The sequence below is a fragment of the Furipterus horrens genome, unplaced genomic scaffold (assembly GCF_987537825.1).
Source record: "Furipterus horrens unplaced genomic scaffold, mFurHor1.1.pri manual_scaffold_5, whole genome shotgun sequence".
Taxonomy (NCBI): domain Eukaryota; kingdom Metazoa; phylum Chordata; class Mammalia; order Chiroptera; family Furipteridae; genus Furipterus; species Furipterus horrens.
This window is the reverse complement of record NW_028327175.1, coordinates 114,969,198-114,994,452: the sequence shown is the minus strand read 5'-3', so window position 1 is coordinate 114,994,452 and position 25,255 is coordinate 114,969,198. Positions and strand designations below refer to the sequence as shown.

Here is a 25,255-nt window from a genome sequence, read left to right as displayed (position 1 = left end):
ACAATGCTGTCATAAACATTATGGACTTTTTAAAATGTTATCTTTTACTGGGTACTCAGCAAGTGTCTTTTGGATGGAATACATAAGTTATACTCAAGTCAACAGAAGCATTGGCTTGGGCCAGTATTTGCACTGGTGCTGCCCAGCCATGTCTGCAAAGGACACTCCCACTAGTTTACATGCTGTTTCCTTGAGGCTGAGTGAGTCTTATTTCTCACTGTTGGAACAGTTTTGAGTAGAATGTTGTATTGCACTAAGATTCATTACCTGTCTCAGCAGATTCAGAGCAAACTCCAGGTTCTGCAGCCTCTGTCTGTTGATGGCATTAACTTCAGTGAACTTGGCAGCAAGAGCTGCTTCCTATAGGAGAGCATTCAGCAAACAGGAGTCAACAGGCTAAGTGAGAAAGAGCTAAGACAGGTTTTGAAGTCTGGCATTTGGGGATAGAGGGTGGTGTAGCTTCTTGCCCCTTCCTACCTGAAGTTCTACTACAGTCTCATTCAGTGGAGAGAAAACTGGATTTAGAGTCTGAAGTCAATTCTCAGTGGCCTAGAGCACATCTCTTGAGTGTTCACGTTCTCGTGTGTAGAGGAAATAACCCTTAGCCTCCTGTGTACCTACTGGGTGGGGGAGCACAGTGGGAGCCTCTCTGATCCATGGCTCTGACCCAGATACCCCAGCAGGCTGTCTTTCTATGTATATCAGATGTCACTGCCCCAGAACAAGTTCATTCTTCTCTTACCAAACCTGTTGCACCCAGGAGAGTTCTAGGCCCAGTTTCCCTATTGCACGCGCATCTCTGAGGCCTGCATGCTGTGCTCCCTGGAAGGCTGGGCGGCTCAGAGAATGCCCAGCCACAGAGCTCACCTCTTCCCTCACTTTGGCAGCAGGGGACTGGAGCCTTGCCCTCTTGCTCACATGGCTGCTCCTTCCATTCTCCAGGTCAAGAAGGGACCTTAGTTTCTCTGCTTCTAACTCGTAGTCCTTGGGGAGAGACATGGCAGAGGTCAGACAAGGTCAGTTGAGATTGAAATGTTCTTACAGTCCTTCCAGCTGACTGCAGAGGTCTTCCACTCAGCTACTCCCTGTACTGACTGCCAGGAGTTTTTGAAAACTGTCAATACATCAACAGCACAAGGCTACATCTCTGAACAGCACGTGGGACAAGAACAATTACACCCACAGTTCCCCTCCGCCTCAGAGGGCTCCCTGCAGGCCTTCTCTGCATGTCTAGAGAGTGATGTTCCGCTTTCTTCATTTAACTCATGTTGTCACCTCCTAAATCATCTGGTTTATCAGTTTGATGACTTTATAATCCATCAAGTAGATGGATTATAGCCATTTCTCTGCTACTGAACATTCAGGTTATTTCTAGTTTGTCTGGTTTGCTGTTCTAAATAATGCTGTTACAATGATTTTGTTTATCCTCTACTATTACTCTTCTGTATTTTTTGCTTTAGGATAAATTCCTCCATTTACTGCTTCAAACAGTAGAAACCCTTTTCTGGTATATGATGCCTAGTACAAAGTCACTTTCCCAAAGGGCTGTGTGGGTGTGCAGGGCTTCCAGCAGGGCACGAGGATGGCCCTGCCAGGTCCACTGCTGCTCTTTCCAGAGAGCCTGATGTTTTACACTCTGGGCGGATTTCACTTCTCACCTTGACAGCTTGCTGGTACTGCTGGGAATGAGTGCAGACTTTCTGTACTTCCTGTTCCCTCCTTGCTATTTCATCTAGCAGGTTCTATAAAACAACAGAGACTTTAAAAATCAGAATAAAATATAAAAAAAAACACAAAAAACCCTTGGTATTGGGGGGTGGTGGTCTTGATAAATTAGCTAGATTCCTTAAATCTGAAATTATTCTTCCATAGTACAAAGTATAGTGAATGGCTTCCTTGTATGCATGTGTTTGTTACAAAGGCAGTTCTAAGGCCCTGTGAAGAAGGGCCAAGAAGATAATTATCTTTGCCTGGAAAAGAATGTTTACTGCGTGCTTCAACATGTCAGGCACTGTTCTGATATCTAACTTAGATTATCTCATTTAATCTTCCAACAATCCTGTGAGGTTAAATACCATCATTATGCAGTGTATGAGAGGAAACTGAGACACAGTGAGGTTCAGTGATTTGCCCAAGGTGACACAGCTAATAGTGAACTGGGATTTGAATTGATACTGTTGGGTTCCTGTGTACCTCATCCCTCACCCTGCAGCACTGCTGCCTTCTGAGGAGCCAGGACTCTGAACTTTGGAAATGGGCTTTTTCCCAATGCAGGTACCTCTTGTATTTCTGTAGCCATTCGCTCATTCAGCCAGCTGCACTGAGTGTCGCTTGGCCAGGACCCACCCTGGGCACTCAGGAGAGGAAGGAGAGCAAGACTGTCCTTATTCTCAGAGTCAGGGGCTAGAAGCCAAGCAGGGCCAAGGTCTCTTGAGATCACAGCTCCACCAGGGCAAGCGGCAGCCACTGCCTGGCTCCCCTCCACGAAAGGGCTGACTGACCTCTGACCCCACCCCCATCTTGTGACTGTATGCCTATTAATGCAGAAACTGCTGTCTTACTTTCTCATTCTTCAGCTTGGTCTCCATCTGGCTGAGGCTGTCTGTCTCCTGGGGCTCATAGCTGGGGATGTTGGACAAGAACTGGAGCACGCGGTCGTAGCCACTGTGGTAGTCCTCATAAGCAGCCTTGGCACTCCGCAGGCTCTGGGCCCTACAGAACAAAGCTAGTCAGGCCTCTGCAAGTGCAAGCAGGTGCCTCATTAAAAGCTTCCGTCCCTTTTTAAAGCAGTCACCTGTGTTCTTTTGTGTATGTGCATTGTTTAAAAGTGGCGGTGGGGTGGGGACCAAATGTAATTTAACTGGAAATAACCTAAACATTGACTAGAGAGGGAGTAGTTAAGCAAATTATGGAACGTTAAGTTCCCTTGTCTCTATGAAGAATAGGTAGGTAGGTCCATGTGTACTGATGTGCAGGGATACTTACTTTGTACTACAGGGTCTAAATAGCACAGAGGTTAGGAAACTTTTTTTTTTAAGATTTTTTTTTTTTTTTATCCTCACCTGAGGATATGTTTATTGATTTGAAAGACAGAGAAAAACACTGATCAGTTGCCTCCCGTATGCGTCTCGACCAGGGATCAAACCCACAACCTTTTGGTGTACGGGATGACACCCCAACTAACTGAGCCATCGGCCAGGGCTAGGAAAATTTGGAAGTCACCAGAAGTAAAAACATCAAAAGGTGTGGGACACAGTAAAAGCAGTGCTGAAGGAAATATGTGGGATTAAAGGTTTATATTAGAAAAGAATGCTCCCAAATCAACAATCTAAGAGCAGGCCCTGGCTGCTGTGGCTCAGTGGATTGAGCATCGGCCTGCGAGCCAAGTGTCACTGGTTCGATTCCCAGTCAGGGCACATTACTAGGTTGCACGTCAGGTCCCCAGTCGGGGGCACGAGTTAGAAGTAACTACACAGTGATAATAAATAAATAAATAGAGATAGATAGATAGATAGAGCAAATTAAATCTAATGTAAGCAGTAATGAGGAAATAATAATAAGCACATATCAATGCAACAGGAAACAAGAAAACGAGAAAGATCATTGAAACTATTGCTACTTCTTTGAAATAGTCAATAAGTTGATAAACCTCAGAATGAATGATCAGGAAAAAAAGAGAATATATAAATACAGTGAAATAAGATTTAACATCAGGAATGAGAGGATATCCCCTCAGAATCTTCAGGCAGTAAAAGGATAAGAGATTATTATGAAAAATTATATGCCAACAAATTAAAAAACTTGACGAGATGGACAAATTCCTTGAAAGACACAGTACTGAAGTTGACTCAAGAATGAGATGACCAGAAAAAGAATTTTTAAAAAATGAGATGAACCAAATAGTACCTATTTAAAGAGGTTGCATTTGTAATTGAAATCCTTCTCACACATACAATATAAATTGCAGGCCTAGACAGCCTCACTGGTGAATTCCACCAAGCATTTAAGGTAGTAATACCAGTTCCATACAAACTCTTCTAGAAAACAGATGAGAAGGGAATGCTTACTGGTTCATGAGGCTGGCAAAATACATGACAGGAAAAATAGCAAGATACAGTATACGTGATATGTTGTCATTCGTGTGTTACCTGCTACTCCAGCTTGTACAGAACACCTTTTGGGAAGGATTCGTATGAAACTGGTAGCAGCGCTTACCTTGAAGGAAGGGGGCTGGTCATTATAATCGCTTTGAGTGTTTTACTTTGTATATGTATTGCTTTTTTAAAACAGAAATTATTTAGAAAATGGCCTTTGGTGGTGGCAGCAAAGATCCCACTCTTGTGGCCTCGTGGCAGACTAGCTCAGCCAAGGCTACCCTCAGTCTCTCACCTGAGCTCAGCCTGCTGGCGGAGGTTGTCAAAGCGGTGGCCCAGCTTGTGCACCTCGGCCTCCTGGCGCTCCAGGTCAGGGCAGTGCTCCTGGAAGCGGCTGGCCAGGGAGCTGGAGCACTGCTTGGCTGCCTGCAGGTTCTGCTCCACCTCACTGAGCAGGGACTTCTGGGCCTGCAGCTCGGAAGCCATGGCCTATGGATAGAGAGGCCAACAGTGGGTGTTGTGCCAAGGCAGCATTGCCCCAGGCACTTGGGGACACCTGCTTTCTTGGGGGTAAGCCTGGGCTCCGGAAGGGACTGGGGCCTTGCCTCTTGAGATTCTCCTCAAATCTGGGGGCCATTTCTGTAATGTTCCCTTTTGTTACAATGAACAAAACTTGAAAAACCTCCTAAAAACCCTGTGGCTGGCGCATGTGCCCTGTGATCCCAAAGCCCAGGGTCCCCAGACTCACCGCCAGCTCCTGCCTCTTGCTGTCCAGGGCACGGCCACTCTCGGGCATTGTGTCATCCTGGGTCAGCCGGTTCTCATAGGTGGCTAGCACTTCCCAGCCCTGCTGCAGGCTCTTCTCCAAGCGATTGGCAATGTTGACCCTGAGAATATAGGTCATGAGTGAGGGGCTACCTGCCTGGCTCCTTGGTCCCACCAGACCTCCCTGCTGCCCGCCTATAACCCACTTCTCCTGGGCCAAGTCCAGCAGCTGCACCAGGTGCTCGGATCTGCGGTTAGTATCCTCCACTCGGGTCCTTAGCAAGGGTGCGCTGCCACTTCCTGGCAGGGCCTGCATGAAGGCCTCGCACTCAGCTATGCTACGTGTCTTCTCAGGCTCTATCCGCAGCAGCTCATTGGTGATGTTCTGTGGAGATAAGAGGTCCTCCTATTGGCCACAGTTGGGCAGCCCCCTTGCCCTAGTGTCCTACAAGCTTCAGGGAGCAGGGGAAGCTGCTGGGGACAGCTCTGATTGAAACGCAGAGGCCTGGGCCCACCCTGGGCACCTGGAGCCTGATCGGGGTTCAGGAGTCTGCATTTGTGCCGAGCATCCTGGGGATTCCGTAGCAGGAGACTGTGTCTCACAAGGGAATGAAGTGAGCAGGCAATTACTGAGTGAGCACCACACACGATGATTTCATTGATCTTTGGGGGCAATGCTCTGAGATAGGTACTTCTGCTCTCCCTCTCTCAGCTGGGGACTCTACAACTCCACACAGCTTAGGAAGGGACTTGTGGGGGTGGGGGGGCAGGGGCAGCCACTGCTCCTACCCTTGCACCAGGCATCTTCTGGGCCCTGACTTGGCCCCTACTCACTGTGATGTGAGGCCACACCAAGGGTCACTGCACTTCTTCAAGCCCAGTTCTTCCTCTGTACACTCAAGAATGGTCACCCCTGCCACACAGGGTGCCTGAGGACTAGGTAGACTGTGAAAGAGTGGATCAGTGGGTGCTAGTCACACCCAACCACCTGGCACTGCAGCCTCTCACTTGGCTCGGTGCTGGGCTGCTCAGGCGATGAACTGTGCAGAGGCGGGACAAGCCTCACCAGGCCTCTCTCCCAGGGATGTGTTTGAAGCTGAGTGCCAGGGTGCCTGAGCACTTGATCCTTGGTCTAGCACAGCTCCCTTCCCCCACACCTCAGGAATTCTTGTTACACACAGCAGGTGATCCCTATTGAGCACCAACACCCCTACAGGGGGATGGGAGGGGTGAGACCCTGAGTAGGGGCCCCAGAGAGCCTGGGGCCCAGCCCATGCCCCCAGTCTGGTGGTACCTTAAGGTCTTTGGCCCGCTCAGCACTGTCCTGCACAGCCCGGCCTTGTTCCAGCGGTGGCCGCAGGATCCCCGTGATGGCTTTCTCCTGCCGGTCTAAGTCGCTGGCCACCTTGTCCAAGCTAGCCAGAAGCTGCCGCCCCTGCAGGTCAGAGGCATCTGCCAGAGGGAAATCAGAGTCACGTGGCAGTTGGGGGCATGAGTCCCAGGGAGGGTGCCTAGGAGGCCAGTTGAGTCTTCCAGGGCAGGCCCAGGCTCCACACCCAGCCATGCCCAACTCATGCTGTCCCATCTGCTGCACAAACCACGTGTTCAGTGCCTCCTCCCTGTCCCCACACAGACTTGGGCAGTGGCCCTGGCACCCACCTCCAGGGTTCTCTGCCTTCAGCACCTCGTGCCGCTGCTGGAGTGCGCTCCTTGTCCCAGCTGCCTTCTGCCGCACGCTTCGGTACTGGCTGCTCAGGCTGTGAGAACAAAAATGGGCTGGGCACCCAGGGTAGCCTACTGCCCCTCCACCCAGATGCAAGACCCTGCACTTTGGATGGGTAAACAACCCAGAGGAGTCAGGTGGCTCATCAAAATGCTTTGAAAAGTTAAATCACAGCACATATGAAGTGTTTGCTGAAACACTGCTTTGTCTTTTCTTGTGGGTTCAGATGGACCCTTTCCTTGCTTCCCTCCTGTCTTCCTCATAGCAAGCCTTACTTCCCAAAATCATCTGGTTCTTTTGCCTTCCCTACGAAGGTGTTACCCCTGAAGGAGCAGTACACAGGTGTTCAATAAATACTTGCTGAGTGAATAAATTAAGGCATTCCTAAAATCACTCATTCAACAAAGTTGTTGGGTCCTTACTTTGCACCAGGTACTGAACAAGGCTCTGGAGACAGAAGATCTCCTCAAGGAGCCCCTGTCCATGAGACCGACACATATACAAAGCACCCTGATAAATAGCAGGACGTGCAGTGGGAGGGAGGAGGTGCTTGGGGGCTGAGAGGCGGTAGCACTTCTGCTGGAGTCAGGGTGGAAGGCAAGGGGGCATTTAGGGAAGGCTTCACAGAAGAGGTGACCCTAGAGCTGAGGCCAAGAAGCTTGAGCCGACCATGCAGTAAGTAGGTGTCCAGGTAAAGGGAACAGCATGTGTGAAGGCCCAGAGGCACTTGCAGAGAAACTGCTCACTGAACGGTGCCCATAGCTGGACATTCACACACAGCAAATTAGCCAAGCCAACAGGATCTGCTCCTGTCCCACTAAAGCCTCCAAAGTGGGTGCAGGCATAGGGGTGTTACCCAGGGCTGTGAACAGGGTCTGAGGGGCCCATTGGTGGAGCCAGTCCATGTTGGCTTCCTCCTTTGCCTGTACCTGTCGGCCAGAGCCAGGGCCTCAGGGTCAGTTGGGGGGATCATGAAGCAGACGGCTGGGGCGGTCAGCTTGTTTCCCGTGCTGTCAGTGAGGTCCCAGCTCTCCCCGTTGTTCCTCTGCAGGGTGTAGCTGTAGCCCCTTGAGATCATGCCCTGGCATGGACAGGCCAAACAGTGAGGAGGTACAGAGAGACCTGTCTCGGCCAGTGGCCTGGGAGCCCAGAAGCCATCTTGCTCCTGCTCCTCAACTGTGGCACCTGGGGAGTCTTAACCCATCTATCAGATCTTCCCAAGATGTTGCTCCATAGTTGGGAAGGATGGGAGAAATCCAGCCCGTTACTAATCCATGTGGTCTCTCCCATCTCCCTTCCCAGGCCTTTCCTACTCAGGCCTTGTCAATGAGAGAACGGCACTGTCCCCACCCCCACCACCACAGTGATTGGTTTAGGCTGGCACAACTCAAATTGGGCCAATGAGAGCCCTCCTTGGGACCCCTGCTAGAGTGACTGGTGTTGCTAAGCTGATAGCACAGAAAGACAGGACAGCTAGTGACTAGCTGGGGGGCTGGCAGAGAGTAATCCCTGTAACAGAGATGGGCACAGGTTCCTGAAAATGTTTGAGGCCCTGCATTCAGCCATGTCACCCCTAAGACCTTTCAGTGACACAGAGAGGCAGATTTGGGCCTGGCCTGCCTGGGGCACCTGGGCAGCAGCTCACCTGGTCACCCTCAAAGTCACAGAGTGCCTCCACGGGGATGGGCTTGAGTGGTGTCTCCCGGCGGTACTTGAGGGGCACCACCTGCTGCCCTCGCTTCTGCAGACCCTGCACCACGTGTTCATATTTGTCCAGAGCCTTCTCCTGGTCCTGAACACAGGGGATTCCCTGGTGAGACCACGCAGCCTCCCCCAGGTGGTGGGGGGCCAGGTAGCAGGTGGCAGCTGTGGAGGGGCCTGCTGAGGACTGAGAGTGGGGAGGGGACATGGAGAGTCACTCCCTGGGACCATCACTCACGTCCAGCTCCCGCAGCAGCAGCTCAATCTGGTATCGGTCCTTGAAGTCAGGGCTGTATTTTTGATTCAGGTCTGAATCCACCTTGCGTAGCAGCTCCTGAGCATCCTTCATGTCTTTGTGAAACTAGGGGAGACCAGGTGGTCCAATCACGAACATGAAACCACTAAGACCCCTGGGGCTAATCCTGGCTGTGGCTTAGAGTCCAGTCCCAGTCATGGCTGGACCTCTTGCTCACCCTCAATCCACAGGCTCTGTGGCTCAGGGACACTCCCAGTCCTCGCCCCTGCCTGGCTTCCTAGAGGCCCTCATGGGGAAGAAGCCAAGAGACTTCCCACCAACCCTCTTATACCACCACTATGAGATACTAACTTCCATGTACACACTAGTAAGCTCTTGGTTCTCTTAAATTTTATTCCTGTTTGTGCCAGGGACACCCTGACGATGCTACCTATACTTTTATTTTTGGTACACAGAAAACAAGCCTCTCTATTTTGTTCTAGAAAATTCTCTTGCCCATTCTTCAGTCCATCAGCTATGAAATCATTCACTGTCAGCTGTCCCCTGAACTGCAGCCATGATTGGCATTTGGGATCCTTGTGAAACTCACAGCCCAGCAAGGCTTAGACACCGAACCATGAGTTACAAAAGTATCATCTGAGTTTAAGTGTTCTCAACCCACCCAGTCATAGAGTCACCTGCAGCTCTTGTTAAAAACACACATTCCTGCCCTGGCTGGAGTGGCTCAGTGGATTGAGCGCCGGCCTATGAACTGAAAGGTCACCAGTTTGATTCCCAGTCAGGGCACATGCCTGGTTTGCATGCCAGGTCCCCAGTTGGGGGTGTGTGAAAGGCAGCTGATCAATATTGCTCTCCCTCTCTTTCTCCCTCCCTTCCTCTCTCTCTAAAAATAAATAAATACAATCTTTAAAAACAAAAAACACATTCCTGGCCCTGGCTGGGTGGCTCAGCTGGTTAGAGCATTGTTCCATCCAATACATTAAGATTGTGGGTTTGATCCCTGGTCAGAGCACATACAAGAAGCAACCAATGAATGCATAAATAAGTGGAACAACAAATCGATGTTTCTCTTGCTCTCCCTTTAAAGTCAATACAATAAAATAATTAAAAAAAAAAAAAACCATTTCTATGAAACAATCAGTAACCATCAACAGATAATTGGATAAACACGATGTGGTCTATTCATGCAATGGAATATTATTTGGCCATAAAAAGGAATGATACTTTGATTCATGCTATAATGTGTATGAACCTTGAAAACATGTTCAAGTGAAAGAAGCCACAAAAAGCCACATAGCTTGTGATTCTACTTATAATGGAATACCTAGAACAGGCAAATCCAAAGGGACAGAAATAGATCAGAGGTTACCAGGGGCTGGGGGAGGGAGGAATGGGGAGTGATTGAATAGTGAGTTCAGGGTTCCTATTTGGAACGATGACAAAGTTCTGGAAACACAGTTGTAATGGTTGTACAACACTGTGAATTTAATGAATGCCATTGGATTGTATGCTTAAAAATGGCTAAAATGGCACATTTCATACATATTTTACCAAAATGAAAACCCACACTTTCATTTCTGGGCCTCATATTGACCTGGTGAATTCACACTCTCCAGCCCTGGCCCCCAGGGAAGACAAGGGCCAGGCAGGCTCATGGCACACTTGTGTACTCCAGCACGGGCAGCGGAGGCCCAGGAAGGCCACTCCACAGGGTTCCTGGAGGGAGCAGCATCAAGGCCAAGAGCAAGCTGAGTAGGCACTGAGGGTTCCCACCAGTGCAGCCCCAGGGCTGGCAGGTACCTGGTGATAGTCTTCCATGTACTTCAGGTGGCTCTCCTCGCAGATGAGCAGGTTCAGATACTCCTTCCAATCTGCATGTACAGCCTCCATGTGAGCCTGCCAGGAGAAGGGGGATGGGGGGTCACTGCTGGGCAGGTGCCTGGGACACCAAAAGGCATAGTGGGATTCCAGACCAGAGAATGGTGGGGTAGAGAGCACCTGGCGTCACATCAGCGTGGCTCCCAGAGGCAGCCAGCTCCTACCCAAAGGCGGGAAGACGAAAGTGGGGACAGGTCAAGGAGTCACGCAGGGCTGCTGTGTTCAGATGCTTGGGCTGCACACTGCACAAGGGACAGTAGGGGCTGTGCCTGCCCAGACAAAGCAGTGCTTTTTAAAATTTTTCACAAAGGCACTGTAGGGAGTTAAATAGTATTCCCACCCCAAATGTATGTCCCCCAAGAACTCTGAATGTGTCTTTATTTGGAAATGGGGTCTTTGCAGGTGTAATTGGTTAAGGATCTCAGAATGAAATCCTCCTGGATTTAGGGCTGACTCTAAGGGATGTCAAGGAGCGCCAGCAGCCACCAGAAGTGGGGAGGGGGCAAGGAAGAATCCTCCCCTAGAGTCTTCAGAGGGAACAAGTCTGACAACACCTTGATTTTACACTTCTGGCCTCCAGAACTGTGAGAGAATAAATTTCTGTTGTTTAAAGCCACCCAGTTTGTGGTCGTTTGTTATGGCAGCCCCAGGATAGTGATACAGACACTATATGGGCTTCAGAAGTCCGAGGACCAAGAGCAGGATGTGACAAAGGATCAAGATGATGAGAAGAGGCAGGGTCAGTGTGAGATGAGAGGGAAAAATGGAGACAGACAGAAGGACCTAGGACGCAGGAACCCCCCCTACCTTTGGGGCTGCCCAAGTCAGGTGGCCCACAGCAGAGGTTGCCCTCAGGCCCACCTAGAGGAGGCAGCCCTTCCTGATGCACACACACCTCAATGGAGTTCTTCCCAGGGTGCTCAGCGGCTAGCATCTGGTCTCCCTCACTGTGCAGCTTGTTGATCCTCTCCTCTTTGACCTCCAGGTTCCGGTTGATGAAGTTCTGTAATAGAGGGGTGAGAGACTGTAGCAGTGCTCAGCACCCAGCCTGGCAGCCCTGTGCTCCCTTCTGAGCCTTTTCCCCCACTCCTCAGGTCCCAGCGCCCACCTCATACTGGCGCCGGCGGCTGGGGTAGTCAAGGTTGCGGTCACTCCAGTCGTACTGCATGCGGCCCTTGGCCTGCTGGTCCAGCCAGTACAGCTCGTTGGTGCACCGCTGCATGTAGTCCTGCAGTGAGCTTAGGTGCTGCTGCCGCGCCTGCGATGCTGCCTGTGGGCGGGGAGCAGGGCTGAGGTTCCCTGCACACCTGCAGTGTCTGGCTCTGGCCCAGCTGAACCCCCCTGGACTCCAGATAAGTCACTGGCCCTCCGAAACTCATCGATTCCTTCAGCAAACGTTTACGGAGCACTGACTATGTGCCGGCATTGCTCCAGGCACTGGGGATACAGCAGCGAACAAAACACAGAACCCACATGGAATTGACACTTCCGTGGAGCCTCAGGTTACTCATCTGCACAATGGAGATGACGACAGCACTGCTCTCGTAGGGCACAAAGTACAGCATATAGTAGGTGCTCAATAAACGTTGGCAACTACAGCTTCCACTTTTATGTCTTTCAGGTCATTATACAGACGGCTAGAAGAACAGGAGCAAACTGCTAGGGCTTTACATCTGAGAAGGGGGGACATGGGCAGGGAAGGTGGGGAAGGAGGAGGATGTCTGCATTTTGCTTGCAAATAAAAACAGCAGCTAATGTATACATGGGGCCACCATGAGCCCAAACTGTGCTCCAGTCTTCTCCATCATTATTAACTAATGCCATCTGCGTAGCAATCCAATGAGAGAGGGGCTCGCAGTAACTCCACTTTACGGAAGAGGAGACTGAGGCTCTCAGGCTAAGTAGCTCGTTGAAGGTCTCCCCACTGACCAGGTGCGGAGGCAGTCTGGCTCCAGAGCCTGCTAGAACCTGTGCTCTACCTCCCCTCATTCCTACATCTGAGGTGTCTGAAACATCTGTGAGTGACAAAAAAGCATTTATGCATCACTTGTGCAGTTTTAAAAGAATGCATTCTCGCCCTGGCTGGTGTGGCTCACCTGGCTGGAGAGTCATCCCATAAACCAAAAGGTCATAGGTTTGATTCCTAGTCAGGGCACATGCCTAGGTTGCAGGTTCAGTCCCTGGTTGGGTTGGGGTGCATGTGAGAGGCAGCCAATTGACATTTCTCATATCAGTGTTACTTTCTCTCTCCCTCTCTCTCCCCCATCACCCCCCAACATCAATAAGCATGTCCTTGGTTGAGGATTGGAAAAAAAAAAATGTATTCTTTAAAGGTTTTGAAAAGGAAAACAGAAAATTTTTGCTTAGAAAGCATATGGCATTGTACTTGGCACACAGAAGGTGCTTAATAAAGAAATAAGCAAACTATAGGGCAGGCAATAGGATCTGCTGGGGTTTTCTGTGAGCACAGGGAAAAATGGGGCACCTCTCAGGCAAGGGCTCCAGATACCAACGCTTCCCACCCCATTTCCCTCCATTCTGTTTGAAATACTACTGCACACGCTTCCTGTCCGAGCCCCTCCCACCATGTTCTCACCAGCAGTTTCTGGTACTTGGCCTGAAGTTCACTGTTCTGCTCCTGAGAACAAAGCCAAGGACATGGGTTAGGGTGGGGTGCAGGTGTGAGCCCCTCCTTTCCCAGTCCCCTCCACCACCGATGCCCACCTTGCCCCCATCCTTGGCCAGGTGGGGTCCGATGGCCTTGACCTCGTTGTGGAAGATGTTGTGCTGCTCCACCTGGTGGTCCACCAGTGGCAGATCTGTCCCGAAGCCCTGGCTGCTCAGCTGGTCCTGGGAGGGGAGGACGAAGACAATGCACGCAGTGGGTGGGCCAGGGCTGGGACTCCTCCTCACAAGGCCAGCCAAGGAGTGAGCGAAGTGGCCCCATGAGGGATGCAGCAAGAGGTTGTCACCTTTATCTGCACATCATCTCATCAAATCTCACAGCAACCTCAGAGACCCACATGGTTAACGTGTCCATTTCACAGATGGCTCAGCCAGAGGGAGTCACTTGCCCAGAGTCACACCAGTAAGAGAGGACTCCGGGCTCCAGGGGTGGCACCTCTCCATGGTGGAGATGGGCTAGTGAGGGCACAGGAAGAACAGCAACTGGCCAGAAATCTGCCAGCCTGCTAGGACGCCAATGAGCCAGGGTCAGAGGGCAATCCCAGGAAAGTCCCAAGCTCTACCACTTCTGCTGTGCGACTCTGGGTTAAATGCTGCACCTCTCTGAGCCTCACTCTTCTTATGGACACAAACATAAGAAAACATCAGGAACACGATTCCCTCCTGGTATGACTGTGGTGACATTAAGTGGTAGAGTTCTTCCCCTACACACCTGCCCCCCACCCCCAGCAGAAGCCTGGGCTGTACCAGCTTTTCTTCCACCAGCGCTGCCCAGTTGACCTGTGGGTCCACCTCCTTCACCGTTAGGTTGTAGATCTGCTTGTGTTTCCCACGGAGGTTAATCACACGCTCCTTCAGCTGACGGATGCTGAGTGGGGAGAGTGGCCGCCCCAGTTAGCAGGCTAGTTGGCAGAGGCACTGACTGAGCCACCCCCCACCCCCACTCTTCTGCACAGTGTGTCCTGGAAGGACAGGGTGACAGGGGCCTTGGATTCCAGACAAACACTTGCATACTCCTCCTGTCCCCTTTCCTTCATCCCTCCTCCTTCCATCAATGCTTCCCCAAGGCCTACTGTGTGCCCCAAACTGTAGAAGGTTCTAGAAGAAAAAGGCAGGTCCATTGCTCTCTAGAGCCCACCATCCATGAAGGACCAGAGGGGTAGTGTGGGTCATGACAAGGGCAGGCACAGGGAGTTGTGGGGCATTAAGAGACCCTTGCCCCTGCAGTCTTGGGTGCTGATTTACCCATATCAGAGCAAAGGCAAGAGCCACAAGCACGGAAGCCCAGGTGAGCATCAGCAGTGGGAAAGTGTGCTCAAAAGCATGGTGTCAGAAAGCTGGGGACACACTACAACCAGAACAGGGAACACCAGTACTCTGAGTTGTCTCCCTGACTGTGAAATGGGTTGTTGTGAGAATAACATCAAGTGTCTGGCATGTGCCTGGCATCTACTTAGCCCTCAATAACCCTAATACGGTTCCTGAGTGCGGAGTGGGCTACAGTCCTCCTGCCCTGGCCCAGAGCACCTCCCTCAGAACCTGAAGCAAAAGGGACCTACTCCTCAGAGATCATGTCCCCCTGGGGATGCCTCATGTGCTTGGCGATGGCTGCATCTGCCTCCAGCACATACAGCAACTTCTCTGAGTCCGACACTTTCTGCAGGGTCAAGTCCCGGTGCTCGGGATGTCGGCCCTCTTGCAGCCGGGCCAGATCCTGTGGGAGTCACAAGAGAGGGGGGACATCAGAAAGGGGCTTGGTCAGCACTACAGGGATGGGAAGAATAGGAAGATAGGGGCCAGTAAGGGACTCCCCAGCCCTGCCTATCCTCTCCTCCAGCCACTCTGCAAACAGAGCCCAAATGTGTACTTCTGTGGGGCTCTGGGATGCAGCCCAGTGAGGGACCACAAGGAAGGCCTGTCAACAGATACACCTCACAAAGGTGATTGCACAATTGTAGAAGTCAGTGCTCACCAAGGAAACACACTAGAGGTGGAATAAGGGGGACCTGCTTTGGCTCCAGTGGTCAGTGAGGTCCCTCTGAGGTGGTAACACAAGGTAAGAATGAAGGCTGAAAGGGAAGAGTGTTCTAGGCAGAGGGAACAGCCTGTGCAAAGGCCCTGAGGCAGGCAAGGGCAAGCTGTGATTGAAGCCACCATGGCTGAATGGTGAGATGAGGGAGGAAATAGGAGAGGTGGGCAGGGTCAGAGCACAAAGGCCCCGTGGGCTGTGGGGCACGGGCCAGAGCACCAGAGCGTGTAAAGGCTCTATGGAGAGAAATGACACGGGCCCACCTATCCTTAAAAGCAATGCCTTTTGGGGCTCTGCAGGGAGAAGGGCAGGCAGCAGTTGTGACAGCACCCAGGTGAGAGCCGAGGGTGGCTCGCATTGGGACATGGTGGGAATGAACTGAGTGGGTGGACATCTGGGAGGAACAATCAATAAGCTGCTAAAACCAGGGTCTTGGTTATTTTGGGAAGAACAATGAATTGGCAGTCAGGGTAGCAGGTTTCTAAACACAGCCCATTAATTCACTTAATCAGCACTCATGAAGACTGGCTAGGCACTGTGCCAGGCCCTGGGGACTCCAAGCCAGCAGGGGAAGTGGTGGCAAATTAGTGACAGGGCTGAGGACAGATACGATATAACACAGGGCTCTATAGGGGCCAGTCCCCTCCCCTCACTGGGTCTCAGAGTCCCCATCTCTGCAGTGGAAATAAGAAAAACACCTGCTTCAGAAGAGATACCACAGCAAACTAAGGAATCTCACGCAGCAGCAGAAAGATGGAATCGCTGATACACTGTCATGGAAAAGCCTCAAAAACTAAGCAGAGTGAGAAAAGCCAGACACAACAGGCCACATCCTATAGGATTCCATTTATGTAAACTGTCCCGAGTCAACTAATCCATAGAGACAGAAGGCGAGTGGTTGCAGGGGCTGGACGGAAATGGAATCAACAGTAAAGGGTCACAAGAGATCTTACGAGGGGACAAAAATGGTCGGAAACCAATTTATGGAAATCGCTGTGCCACTCGGTGAAGTTACTCAAAATCACTACATTGTACACTTGAAGTAGGAGTAATTTCCATATGTAAAGTAAGCCTTAAAAAAGCTCTTCAAAAAAGGAAAAGAAAGAAAGGAAGAGAGGGCCAAAGGAAAAAGGAGTGAATGGAGGTGATGATAAAGAGTAGACATTACTTTCTTTCAGAGGTGGAAAACGTGTCCAAGCCGTATTTCCCAGCCAGTCCAAGAGGGCCAGGGGCTTGGAGGTGAGGCCCATGTGTCTGAAGGCCAATGACGCTGGGTCATCTCTCCCACCTCGGGGTGAGTCTAGCCAGTTAAACTACAACAAAACATTATGGTTCTTGGCTTGGGTGGAATTTTATCTGCTCCCTCATCACTAGCTGATCTGAAGCTCTCCTGGGCAGTTACAGTGTCAAAGATTAATTTTGCAAAAGAAGGAAGTAAATTAATCATGCAAGCCTTATCAAAACAAGAAAGGAACATGTAGCTGAGAGATGCCTTGTAGGTGTTCAAAAGTTCAGTCAGGCAGAACTGTTCGATTGTGAGAGTCAGAATGGTGGTTACCTCCAGGGATAGTGATCGGAAAGGTCATAAGGGAGCTTTCAGGAAAACGGTCTCTGTCTTGACCTTAGCAGTGATCCCACGGATATGTACTGATGGAAAACGAATGGGGCTGAACTCTTTAAATCTGGATGCCTTCTACATACCTTATATAAGTTACAACTCAATAAAAAAAGGTTTTTATCCCTGACCAATGTGGCTCAGTTGGTTGGGTGTCATGCACAGCGAAAGGCCACCAGTTCAATTCCCGGTCAGGGCACATGCCTAATTTGTGGGCCAGTTCCCCAGGTGAGGGAGTGTGAGAGGCAGCTGATGGACATTTCCCTTGCACATTGATGTTTCTCTCCCTCTCTTTCTCCCTCCCCTCCCCTCTCCATAAAAATAAAAATAATAAAATAATAAAATTTTTAAAGGTTTTTAAGAGTAAAAAAAAATATCATAGGGACCGACCTAATACTTTACACATATAGTGGTGGACAGGTGACAGAGCAAAACCAGCCAATGTCACTGGTAAAATCTGAGTGGCAGGGATCTGGCTGTACTCTGTGTAGTCTTTCAACTTTTCTGCACATTTAAAATTTTGGAAAAACATGAGAATTCACATGTTGTATGATTCCGTTGATAAGTATAGCAGATTTGTCATTGCCAGGGGCTGGAAGGAGGAACGACTGCTAATGTGTGTGGAGTTTCCCTTTGGGTGAAAACATCATCTTGCAACTACATAGAGGTGGTGGTTGCGTGACACTGCAAATATACTAAATGCCACTGAGTCATTCACTTTAAATGGTTATTTTATGTGATGCCAATCTCACTTCAATAAAAAAAAAAATAGGGAAATTCTACAGAACTTTGGGGTAATAAAATTAATAATGATGTTCTCTTCTGAAAAAAGAAAGGAAGAGACAAGGAAAAGGATTAGTCTTCATGTAGTATTCAAACTGTAGTCTCTTTCTCCAAGTTTGTTCATTCAAAATTAAAAAACAGTTCAAAATTATCTCCCAAACACATCCATCTTAGTTTTGAGTCATTACTCTAACCAAGTAAACCGAGAGAGTGAGACCCTATTTACATGCACACACACACGAGAAAAGGTCGGGTACGCCAACATGTTAATAGCTGACAGATCTCTCTGGTGGTGGAATTAGGCTTGACTTTAATCTGCTTCCTTAGCCTTGTTTATCAGTCCTGAAATATCCATAATGAACACATATTACTTTTATTAGAAGAAAAAAGGACACACCCCAAAAGATGTTTTCATTTAGGAAAGAACACACCATCATGGCAGCATGCCTGGGGGAGTAAAAGTCACAGGAGGAGCTGCGTATGGGAGGGGCGGGGGGGGGGGGAGGCTGGCAGGGCAGGCGCTGGGCAGGAAAAGCGGGAGGTGGCACAGCAGGCGAGGGCAAGGAAGGAGGGGAGGGGAGGGCCCCTGGCTGGGAACAGACTTCCCACTTGACTTTCCTGCCCCGTTTCTCACCACCAGCTGTGCCATCCCCAGCCTACTTGGGTGGTCAGAGGGAGAGGCAGCCATGGCTGGCCCTGGGGACAACACTGGGACCAGCCAGACCTCTCTCCCTGCTATACCCCAGTCCTCTTAGTCACCCCCTGGGCAGAAAGGCGGATGAAGTGCAGACCACCTAGTAAAATTTGAATTCAGATAAACAACGGATAATTTCCTAGTATAAGTATTGCCCAAATAGTGCATGCAACATACACCAAAAACAATTTTTATTTGTGTTCTGAACTTCAAGTTTAACTGGCTATCCTGCTTTTATTGAATATTTGCTAAATCTGGCAAGCCCACCTTGGGATGCTGCTGGGGCCAGCTCTGTCATGGACCAGCTACCCTAGCCCTCTCTGAACCTCCGTTTTTCCAGCTACAAAACAGGTATACACTCAGCTGCACTGAGGTGGTGGAGCTTCCACCGTAGCAGCTCACAGTGTGAGCGCAGCTCCAGTGTCCCGCCTGGGACAGAATCCTTAGGAGAACCTACAGCTCAGGACTGTAGTTATCGCCATGTTCCAGGGAGGAAAAGGAAACTGAGGCACAGAGAGGAAAAGTGATTTTCCCAGCTACTTTCCCTCTTCTCTGAAAAAGGAGGATCATGTGAGTCTGAGCAGTGGCAGTGGCTCTGTGAGAAGTAAGAGGGATGACACTGATAATAGTATTGAGCCCTGCCCTGCACCTGCAGAACCTTGTCGACTTTTTACAGCAGCTTGGACAACAAGAACGATCACCCCTACAGAGGGAATCACATCAACAGAGAGGCAAGGTGACTTGCCCAAGGTCACACAGTAAGTGGCAAAAAGGATCCTAACCGTGGGATCCTCCTGAGCCTATGGTTCTCTTCCAGGGCCTATAAGCTGCAGGTACCCAGGGTGAGGGGCTGGTATTAACAGCCATAGTGAGGTTCCTCCTCAGTTTTTCCACCTCGGCACGGTGGATAGTTGAGGTTGAATTATTTGGGGCGTGAGTGTGTGTCCTGTGCACTATCGGGGGTTTAGTAGCATTCTACTGGATACCCAACCACTGCACTCCCCCAGTTGTGACAGCTAAAAATGTCTCCAAATGTGGCCAGTCCCCTTGGGGGCAGAATGGCACCAGGTGGGAACCTCTGGGTCAGACAAGACCCTGGTCCTGAGAGGAGCTGGAGGCTCAGGGGGCCACCCAGGTGGGAGGTGGGGGCACTCACGCTCTGCATCTTGGCCTCCGTATCCACGATGTTCTTCTCCACCTGGTCGGCATTCTTCTGCAGCTGATCGATCAGCTCCGACAGCTCCTTGTTAGAGATGCTGTGGGCAGGAGAGGAGGAGGTGAGCCGAAGGGCTGGAGGGCAGGGGCCATGGCCTCACCAGGGCCCTGGCCACCCACGGTGTCCCCAGGCCCAGCCTCTGAGCGGTGACTGCCCAGTGAGCTTCAGGTGAAGTTGGCTGCATCACAGGGTGAAGTCGCTACAGCTACGGAAACAAGAGAGCACCTGGGTGGGGGAGACTAGCCCAGTCTGGTTATTTGCTCTAATGCTCTGTGTTGCCATATTCAATTTTTCTATATTTTATTGAGACATAACCCACATACTATAAAATCTACCCTTTTATAAATGACCCATGGATGTGAACAACAGGGCTGGGAATGACTGGGGGTGGGGATGGGTGGGACAGTGGAGAGCCATGGGGGGAAAATGGGACAACTGTAACAGAACAACAATTTTAAAAAACCAACCCTTTTAAAGTATATAATTCAGTAACTTTTAGTATGTTCATGAGGTTATACAACCAGCATCACTATCTAATTCCGGAACATTTTCATCACCCCATAAAGAAACCCCGTATGCTTTTCATGGCTGAATGATATTCCATTGCATGGCCGGCCCACATTTTGTTTATCCGTTCATCAGCTGATGGACACCTGGGTTGCTTCCACCTTTGGCCATCACAAATCATGCTACTGTGAACATTTGGGTGCAAGATTCTGTGCAAGCACCCTTATTGTTAAATACCTGTTACTTTTCTTTCAATAAACAGGCTCTCTATACTTAAATAAATGGACTTCAAAGATGACCTTGAGTTCCCATTGTAAACAGAAAACCAGAAACACTTGCCACAAGTGGAAGTACCCACCAAAATAAATTCCATGGAAATAGAATGAAAGCACTAGGTTCTAGCTGGATGCTTGGTGGCCTGCACGCCTCAAGACCAAGCCCTGCTCTTGTTTAATAGCAGAGCGTGGGAATGATCAAAGCCAAGTCAGAGCTGTGTTAGCACCAAGCCGAGACTTTCTCTTGGGTGCTCTCAGAGCATCTGAGAGACTTGAAATCAGAACAACTTTCTTAAGCGGTATTTCTGTGTTCTCCCGTTACATAAATCCCAAAATCTCATCACATACCATCTGGCAAATATTATCGGGGTTGTGAAGACCTTAGCCCTGGTATCAGATGTGGGTTCTGGCTATGTGACTTGGCCAGGCTGCTGTGCCTCTATTTCCGCTGTCAGATGGAATACCTGTACCTCTCCCGGGTGGTGTTATGAATGGGAGTGATGTTATACAGGCAAGGAGTTGGTTTGTGATTATTGTCGTCCAGCCCCACCCCACCTTTGCTCTTGTTTTCTAAACAAAGGAAGAAACAAAGACCAGAAGCAAAAGCAACTGCGCTAATGTCGCCCAGCCAATCAGATGGTCAAGATTAGTGCTTAGTCCCGTCTCCATCAACAACCCTTTTGTACAGACTCCATGGTGGGGCCTGAGCAGCCAAGCACCCAGAAGTTTCATTCCATTTGCACTCATTAAGCACCTACTGTGTGCCGGGCCCAGCACTGTACACAGACACAGCCTCACCCTCTGGGAATCTGCCTCCTAGACAGGGAGGAATTTAGCATTTACAGAAATAATCAAGAGACTGAGGCAGGCATGGCGGCTGGGAATGCCCAGAGGAGTCTCCTAACCAGCTGGGTGGGGAGGGGGTTGATCCATGAAGGCTTCTTAGAGGAGATGGTGATGCCTGGGTTCTAAAGGGCAAAGAAGACTTGGGTTCATGGGCAGAAGGTTCCAATGAGGAGGGGCCATGAAAGAGGTCCTTGGGAGTGTCCCTTCAGTTGGGCCAGGGCAGGGCTCTAGACCCTCAAGCAAAGGGGGCTGCCAGCACTTCAGAGTAGAATTCCTCAAATCAAGGCCTGGTCCCCACCCACCTACTGTGGCATGAAGCCTTCAGATTCCCAGGCATAACCCAAACTTTTTGAGCCTGGATTTCCAGAGCTGGTCCCAGAAAGCTGTATTATTGCTGTTGTTGTTTCTACAGGTTCCCCAGGGGACCCTAATACCCTCCAGAGTTTGAGGTCCAACACTGCAGGTACTACTGTATGGCGGGGGGGGGGGGGGGTAGGGGCTGGAAGGCAGAAATGGGTGCAGCAAACAGAAGCTGTGAGTCTGTCCGCCCATATCCCAAACCTTGTCTGAAGGTCTGCCCTGTGCCAGGTCTGCACACACAGAAACCGGGGGAGTGGGAGGTGGGGAGAAGACAGCAGCACCTAGGCCACACCCTCTGCAAAGTCAGCCAAGGAGGCAGCCTTTCCCAAAGTGGGGTCCCAGGATTCCCAGTCCTTTAAGTCACTCTCAGAATGAAGCCTTTGTCAGTCAAGGCAGTTAGGAAAATCCAACCCCCTTCATAAGTTCATGAGTCAGTAAAGGTTCTGAGAAGTCCTACAGTAGAGAAAGCTGGTATAGTGGAGTGTCCAGAAAGGCTCTGCATAGGGGACTGTGGATAGAGGATCTGGGTAAGGAGGGGTAAGGGCTGGGCTGATGGGTCATGGGCCAACCCTCGTTGCTCCCAACCCCTGGCTGGGCAGACCACCTGAGGAATGTGAGCACTTCCAGGCCCCTCAGCCCCACCCCAGCCACTGACCCTCAGCCTGGCCTATTGAGAGATGGCAAATCTCAATACAAATATTTAACCCATGACTGTGTGGGCCACCATCAGGAACCTGCAGCATGGGTTAGGTGGGGGCCTTCGACCCTCTTGGGCCCAGCCCAGCCGTACCTCTGGGCATGGGGCCAGTTCCCAATCCAGCCCCTTCAATGGTTGGGGCAGGTATGAAGAAAGTGCCTTCTGGACCCACCCTGGCTGGTCCATTACTCTAGTTAAAGCCCAGCACCAGAAGGGGACATGGGGCAGAGAGGGGGATGGAGACAGCCAGCCCCAGGGACCTGGGCTTCTAGTGGAGAACGAAGATGGGTTCAGTGGGAGCTTTCAGTCACAGAGGCATGGGCTCCAAGTCCTTTCGGGCTGTTTATTATTTGAACCATCTCAGGCAACACTTTACCCTTAATGTGCCTCAGTTTCTCCATCTCTATCATGGTAATTTGATACTTACAGACATCAGATAGGTTTGAAGGCACAGCCCCAATAGTATTCTCACCCTAAGTCCACAGGGGAGGTTTGTATGCCCCTGTACAGATGAGGAAACCAAAGCTCAGAGATATCAAGGTATTTGACCAGGGTCACACAGCTTGTGAATGTGGAGCCAGAATTCTTTCCTTGAGCAGCCTTACTCTAGAGGCCACATGATCAAACAGTGGGCTAACAGCTACTCACAGGAAAAATCATATGAGCCAACATATAGCAACAACCACCATCACCATAATAGCATTTTAATAATTTACTTTCTACATGCCAGGCTCCCCACCTACTTCTTCCTTAATCTTCATTATAACCCTGTGAGGTAGGTGTTGACCCAGTGGGTAATTATTATTTATCATCCACATTTTATAGACGTGAAAACCGAACCAGAGAGGTATAGTAACTTCCCCAAAGTCACGCAGTAATTAAATGTTGGAGCTAGAATTCCAACCCTGGCAGGCCCCTCGTCTAGACCATTAACAATCCCATGCATATGACAATCCTGTAAGGGCTCTCAGTATATAGTAGGCACTTAATAGATTAACTTAAAATGCCAAATGCTCCAAACCACAACTGGATACCACTTCTCACCCACTAGGATGGCAACGATCAAAGACAATAACATTTGTTGACAAGAATGTGGAAAAACCAGGACCATCACACACTGCTGGTGGGGATGCAAAACGGTGCAGCTACTTTGGAAAACAGACTAGAAGTTCCTCAAAAGGTTAAATATAAAGTTGTCATATGACCCAGCAATGCCACTCCTTGCTATCCACCCAAGAGAAATGAAAACATAGGTCCACAGTAACACTTGAACACAAATGTTCACAGAACACTATTTATAATAGCCAAAAAAGTGGAAACAATCCAAACAGTCATCAACTGATGAGTAACAAAATGTAGTCTAGCCCTGGCCACTGTGATTCAGTTGGTTGAAAGGTTGTTCTATAAACCAGAAGGTCAAGGGTTCAATTCCTGGTCAGGGAACATGCCTGGGTTGTGGGTTCACTCCCTGGTCAGGGCGAGTATGAAAGGGAACCAATTGATGTTTTTTTACTCTCGCATCAATGTTTCTCTCCCTCTCTTTCTCCCTCCTTTCCTCTCTCTCTAAAAAATTTAATAAGCATGTCCTCGGGTGAGGATTAAGAAAAAAAAGTGGTCTAACCGCACATGGAATACAATTCAGCCAAAAAAGGAATGAAGAACTAATACATGCTACAATATTGAGAAACCCTGAAACCATTATGCCAGACACAAAAGGTCTCATATCATATGATTCCATTTATCTGAAATATCTAGAACAGGCAAGTTCATAGAAGCAAAAAGTAAACAAGTGGTTGGCAGGGGCTGGTGAGGTGGGAAGGAGGGGTGACTGCTAAAGGGTGAGGGGTTTCTTTCTGAGGTGATGAAAATGTTCTAAAATTGATTATGGTGGTGATTGCAAAACACTGTGAATATACTAAAAATCGTTGACTTGCTTATTTTAAATGAGTGGATTATATGGTATATAAGTTTTCAGTAAGGCAGTTTCCAAAAAAATTGGCAAGTGTCATTTATAAGTGATAGGGTTTTTTTTCTTTTCTTCTTCTTCCCTCAGCCTCTCAGTCCCTTTCATCCTATTTTGTATGGAGGCTGGGCCACCTCCAGGTTATACCCGGCTGCCTGGAGGATGCTTATTAACACTCAACACAGGGTTGACCATGTATGTGCCTGGCTGATGCCTAGCAAGTCACATACAGATGAGCTCATTTAACCTACCACCGCCTGAAGTAGCACTGTTCTCCCATTTCACAGATGGGGAAACCAAGGCTTGGAGCAATTAGATAACTTGGCCATGGTCCCTCAGCCAGAAAGCAGGGCAGAGCTTAGATTAGAACTCAGACCTCTGGAGCATGGTCCCAACACTTTCACCCTTTGGGTTTGGGGTCCTGCATTTCTCCTGCCATCAAGCTGGCCACAGGAATGGATGCGTCCCCATGACAGCTCCAGAGCCCCATGCTAGGAGTGCAGGAATGGAGGCAGTTAGGGGGACCCACAGGGAAGAGGTATAGATCCTGGGAGGACTGGGAACTGGCTGGGCAGGTCTAGCTTTTCATCTTGTTAGTAAGCCACAGGGGCAGCCAGACATGGCACCTGGGGGCCATCAGCCCAGCTGATGGAGGTCAAGGCACAGCCCTTCCCCATCATCCTTGTTCCAATCCTGTCCCACCCACTAGGAAGGGAATTGGATCTAAGTGATGTGCCAGGAGAGGGTTGTGCCCAGCCCTCCCTCCACTTCCTCAGTGTCTGACACAGGTGATGCAGGCAGTGGCCACGCGGGCACTGGAAGCTGCCTCGGAAGTCATCCGACCCCACCTGCTCATTACACAGATGAGCACACTGGGGCCCTCAGAATCGAAGGCAGCTGCCCGAGGTCACCCAGAGGGCAGCAGTGTCCGCAGTCAGACAGGCTCAAATTCTGACTGCACCAACCATCAGTGTAACCTTGGAGGGGCTACTGATATTTCTGAGGCACAGTTTCATCATCTGTAAGGTGGACGTGCTTCATCCTACCTAGTTCAGTGAGGCAGGTGGGGGAGGGTCAAGGTCACTTCTGAAAGCACCAGAACTGAGTTTCAAAGGCCACTTTGGGGTTTGAGGACTGAGCTGGAGGTTCAGAGCAGCGTCTGAGGGTC

At 49.9% G+C, this 25,255-nt stretch overlaps 1 protein-coding gene across 2 annotated transcripts in view; it reads right to left on the bottom strand.

Annotated features, from left to right (window-relative positions):
- The window catches only part of PPL (periplakin), a 45,205-nt gene that overhangs the window by 4,250 nt on the left and 15,700 nt on the right, over positions 1-25,255 (bottom strand). For both annotated transcript variants that reach the window (XM_090277063.1, XM_090277064.1), the window contains exons 2-21: positions 19,380-19,479; positions 14,662-14,816; positions 13,850-13,970; positions 13,142-13,267; positions 13,014-13,055; positions 11,526-11,687; positions 11,313-11,420; positions 10,340-10,435; positions 8,522-8,644; positions 8,228-8,374; positions 7,512-7,663; positions 6,519-6,616; positions 6,154-6,311; positions 5,066-5,244; positions 4,843-4,981; positions 4,390-4,583; positions 2,562-2,712; positions 1,659-1,742; positions 868-984; positions 268-360 (exon numbers count right to left, since the gene is read on the bottom strand). In XM_090277063.1, coding sequence (XP_090133189.1) covers positions 268-360; positions 868-984; positions 1,659-1,742; positions 2,562-2,712; positions 4,390-4,583; positions 4,843-4,981; positions 5,066-5,244; positions 6,154-6,311; positions 6,519-6,616; positions 7,512-7,663; positions 8,228-8,374; positions 8,522-8,644; positions 10,340-10,435; positions 11,313-11,420; positions 11,526-11,687; positions 13,014-13,055; positions 13,142-13,267; positions 13,850-13,970; positions 14,662-14,816; positions 19,380-19,479 — 2,545 coding nt within the window. The remainder of the gene's footprint in view (positions 1-267; positions 361-867; positions 985-1,658; positions 1,743-2,561; positions 2,713-4,389; positions 4,584-4,842; positions 4,982-5,065; positions 5,245-6,153; positions 6,312-6,518; positions 6,617-7,511; positions 7,664-8,227; positions 8,375-8,521; positions 8,645-10,339; positions 10,436-11,312; positions 11,421-11,525; positions 11,688-13,013; positions 13,056-13,141; positions 13,268-13,849; positions 13,971-14,661; positions 14,817-19,379; positions 19,480-25,255) is intronic.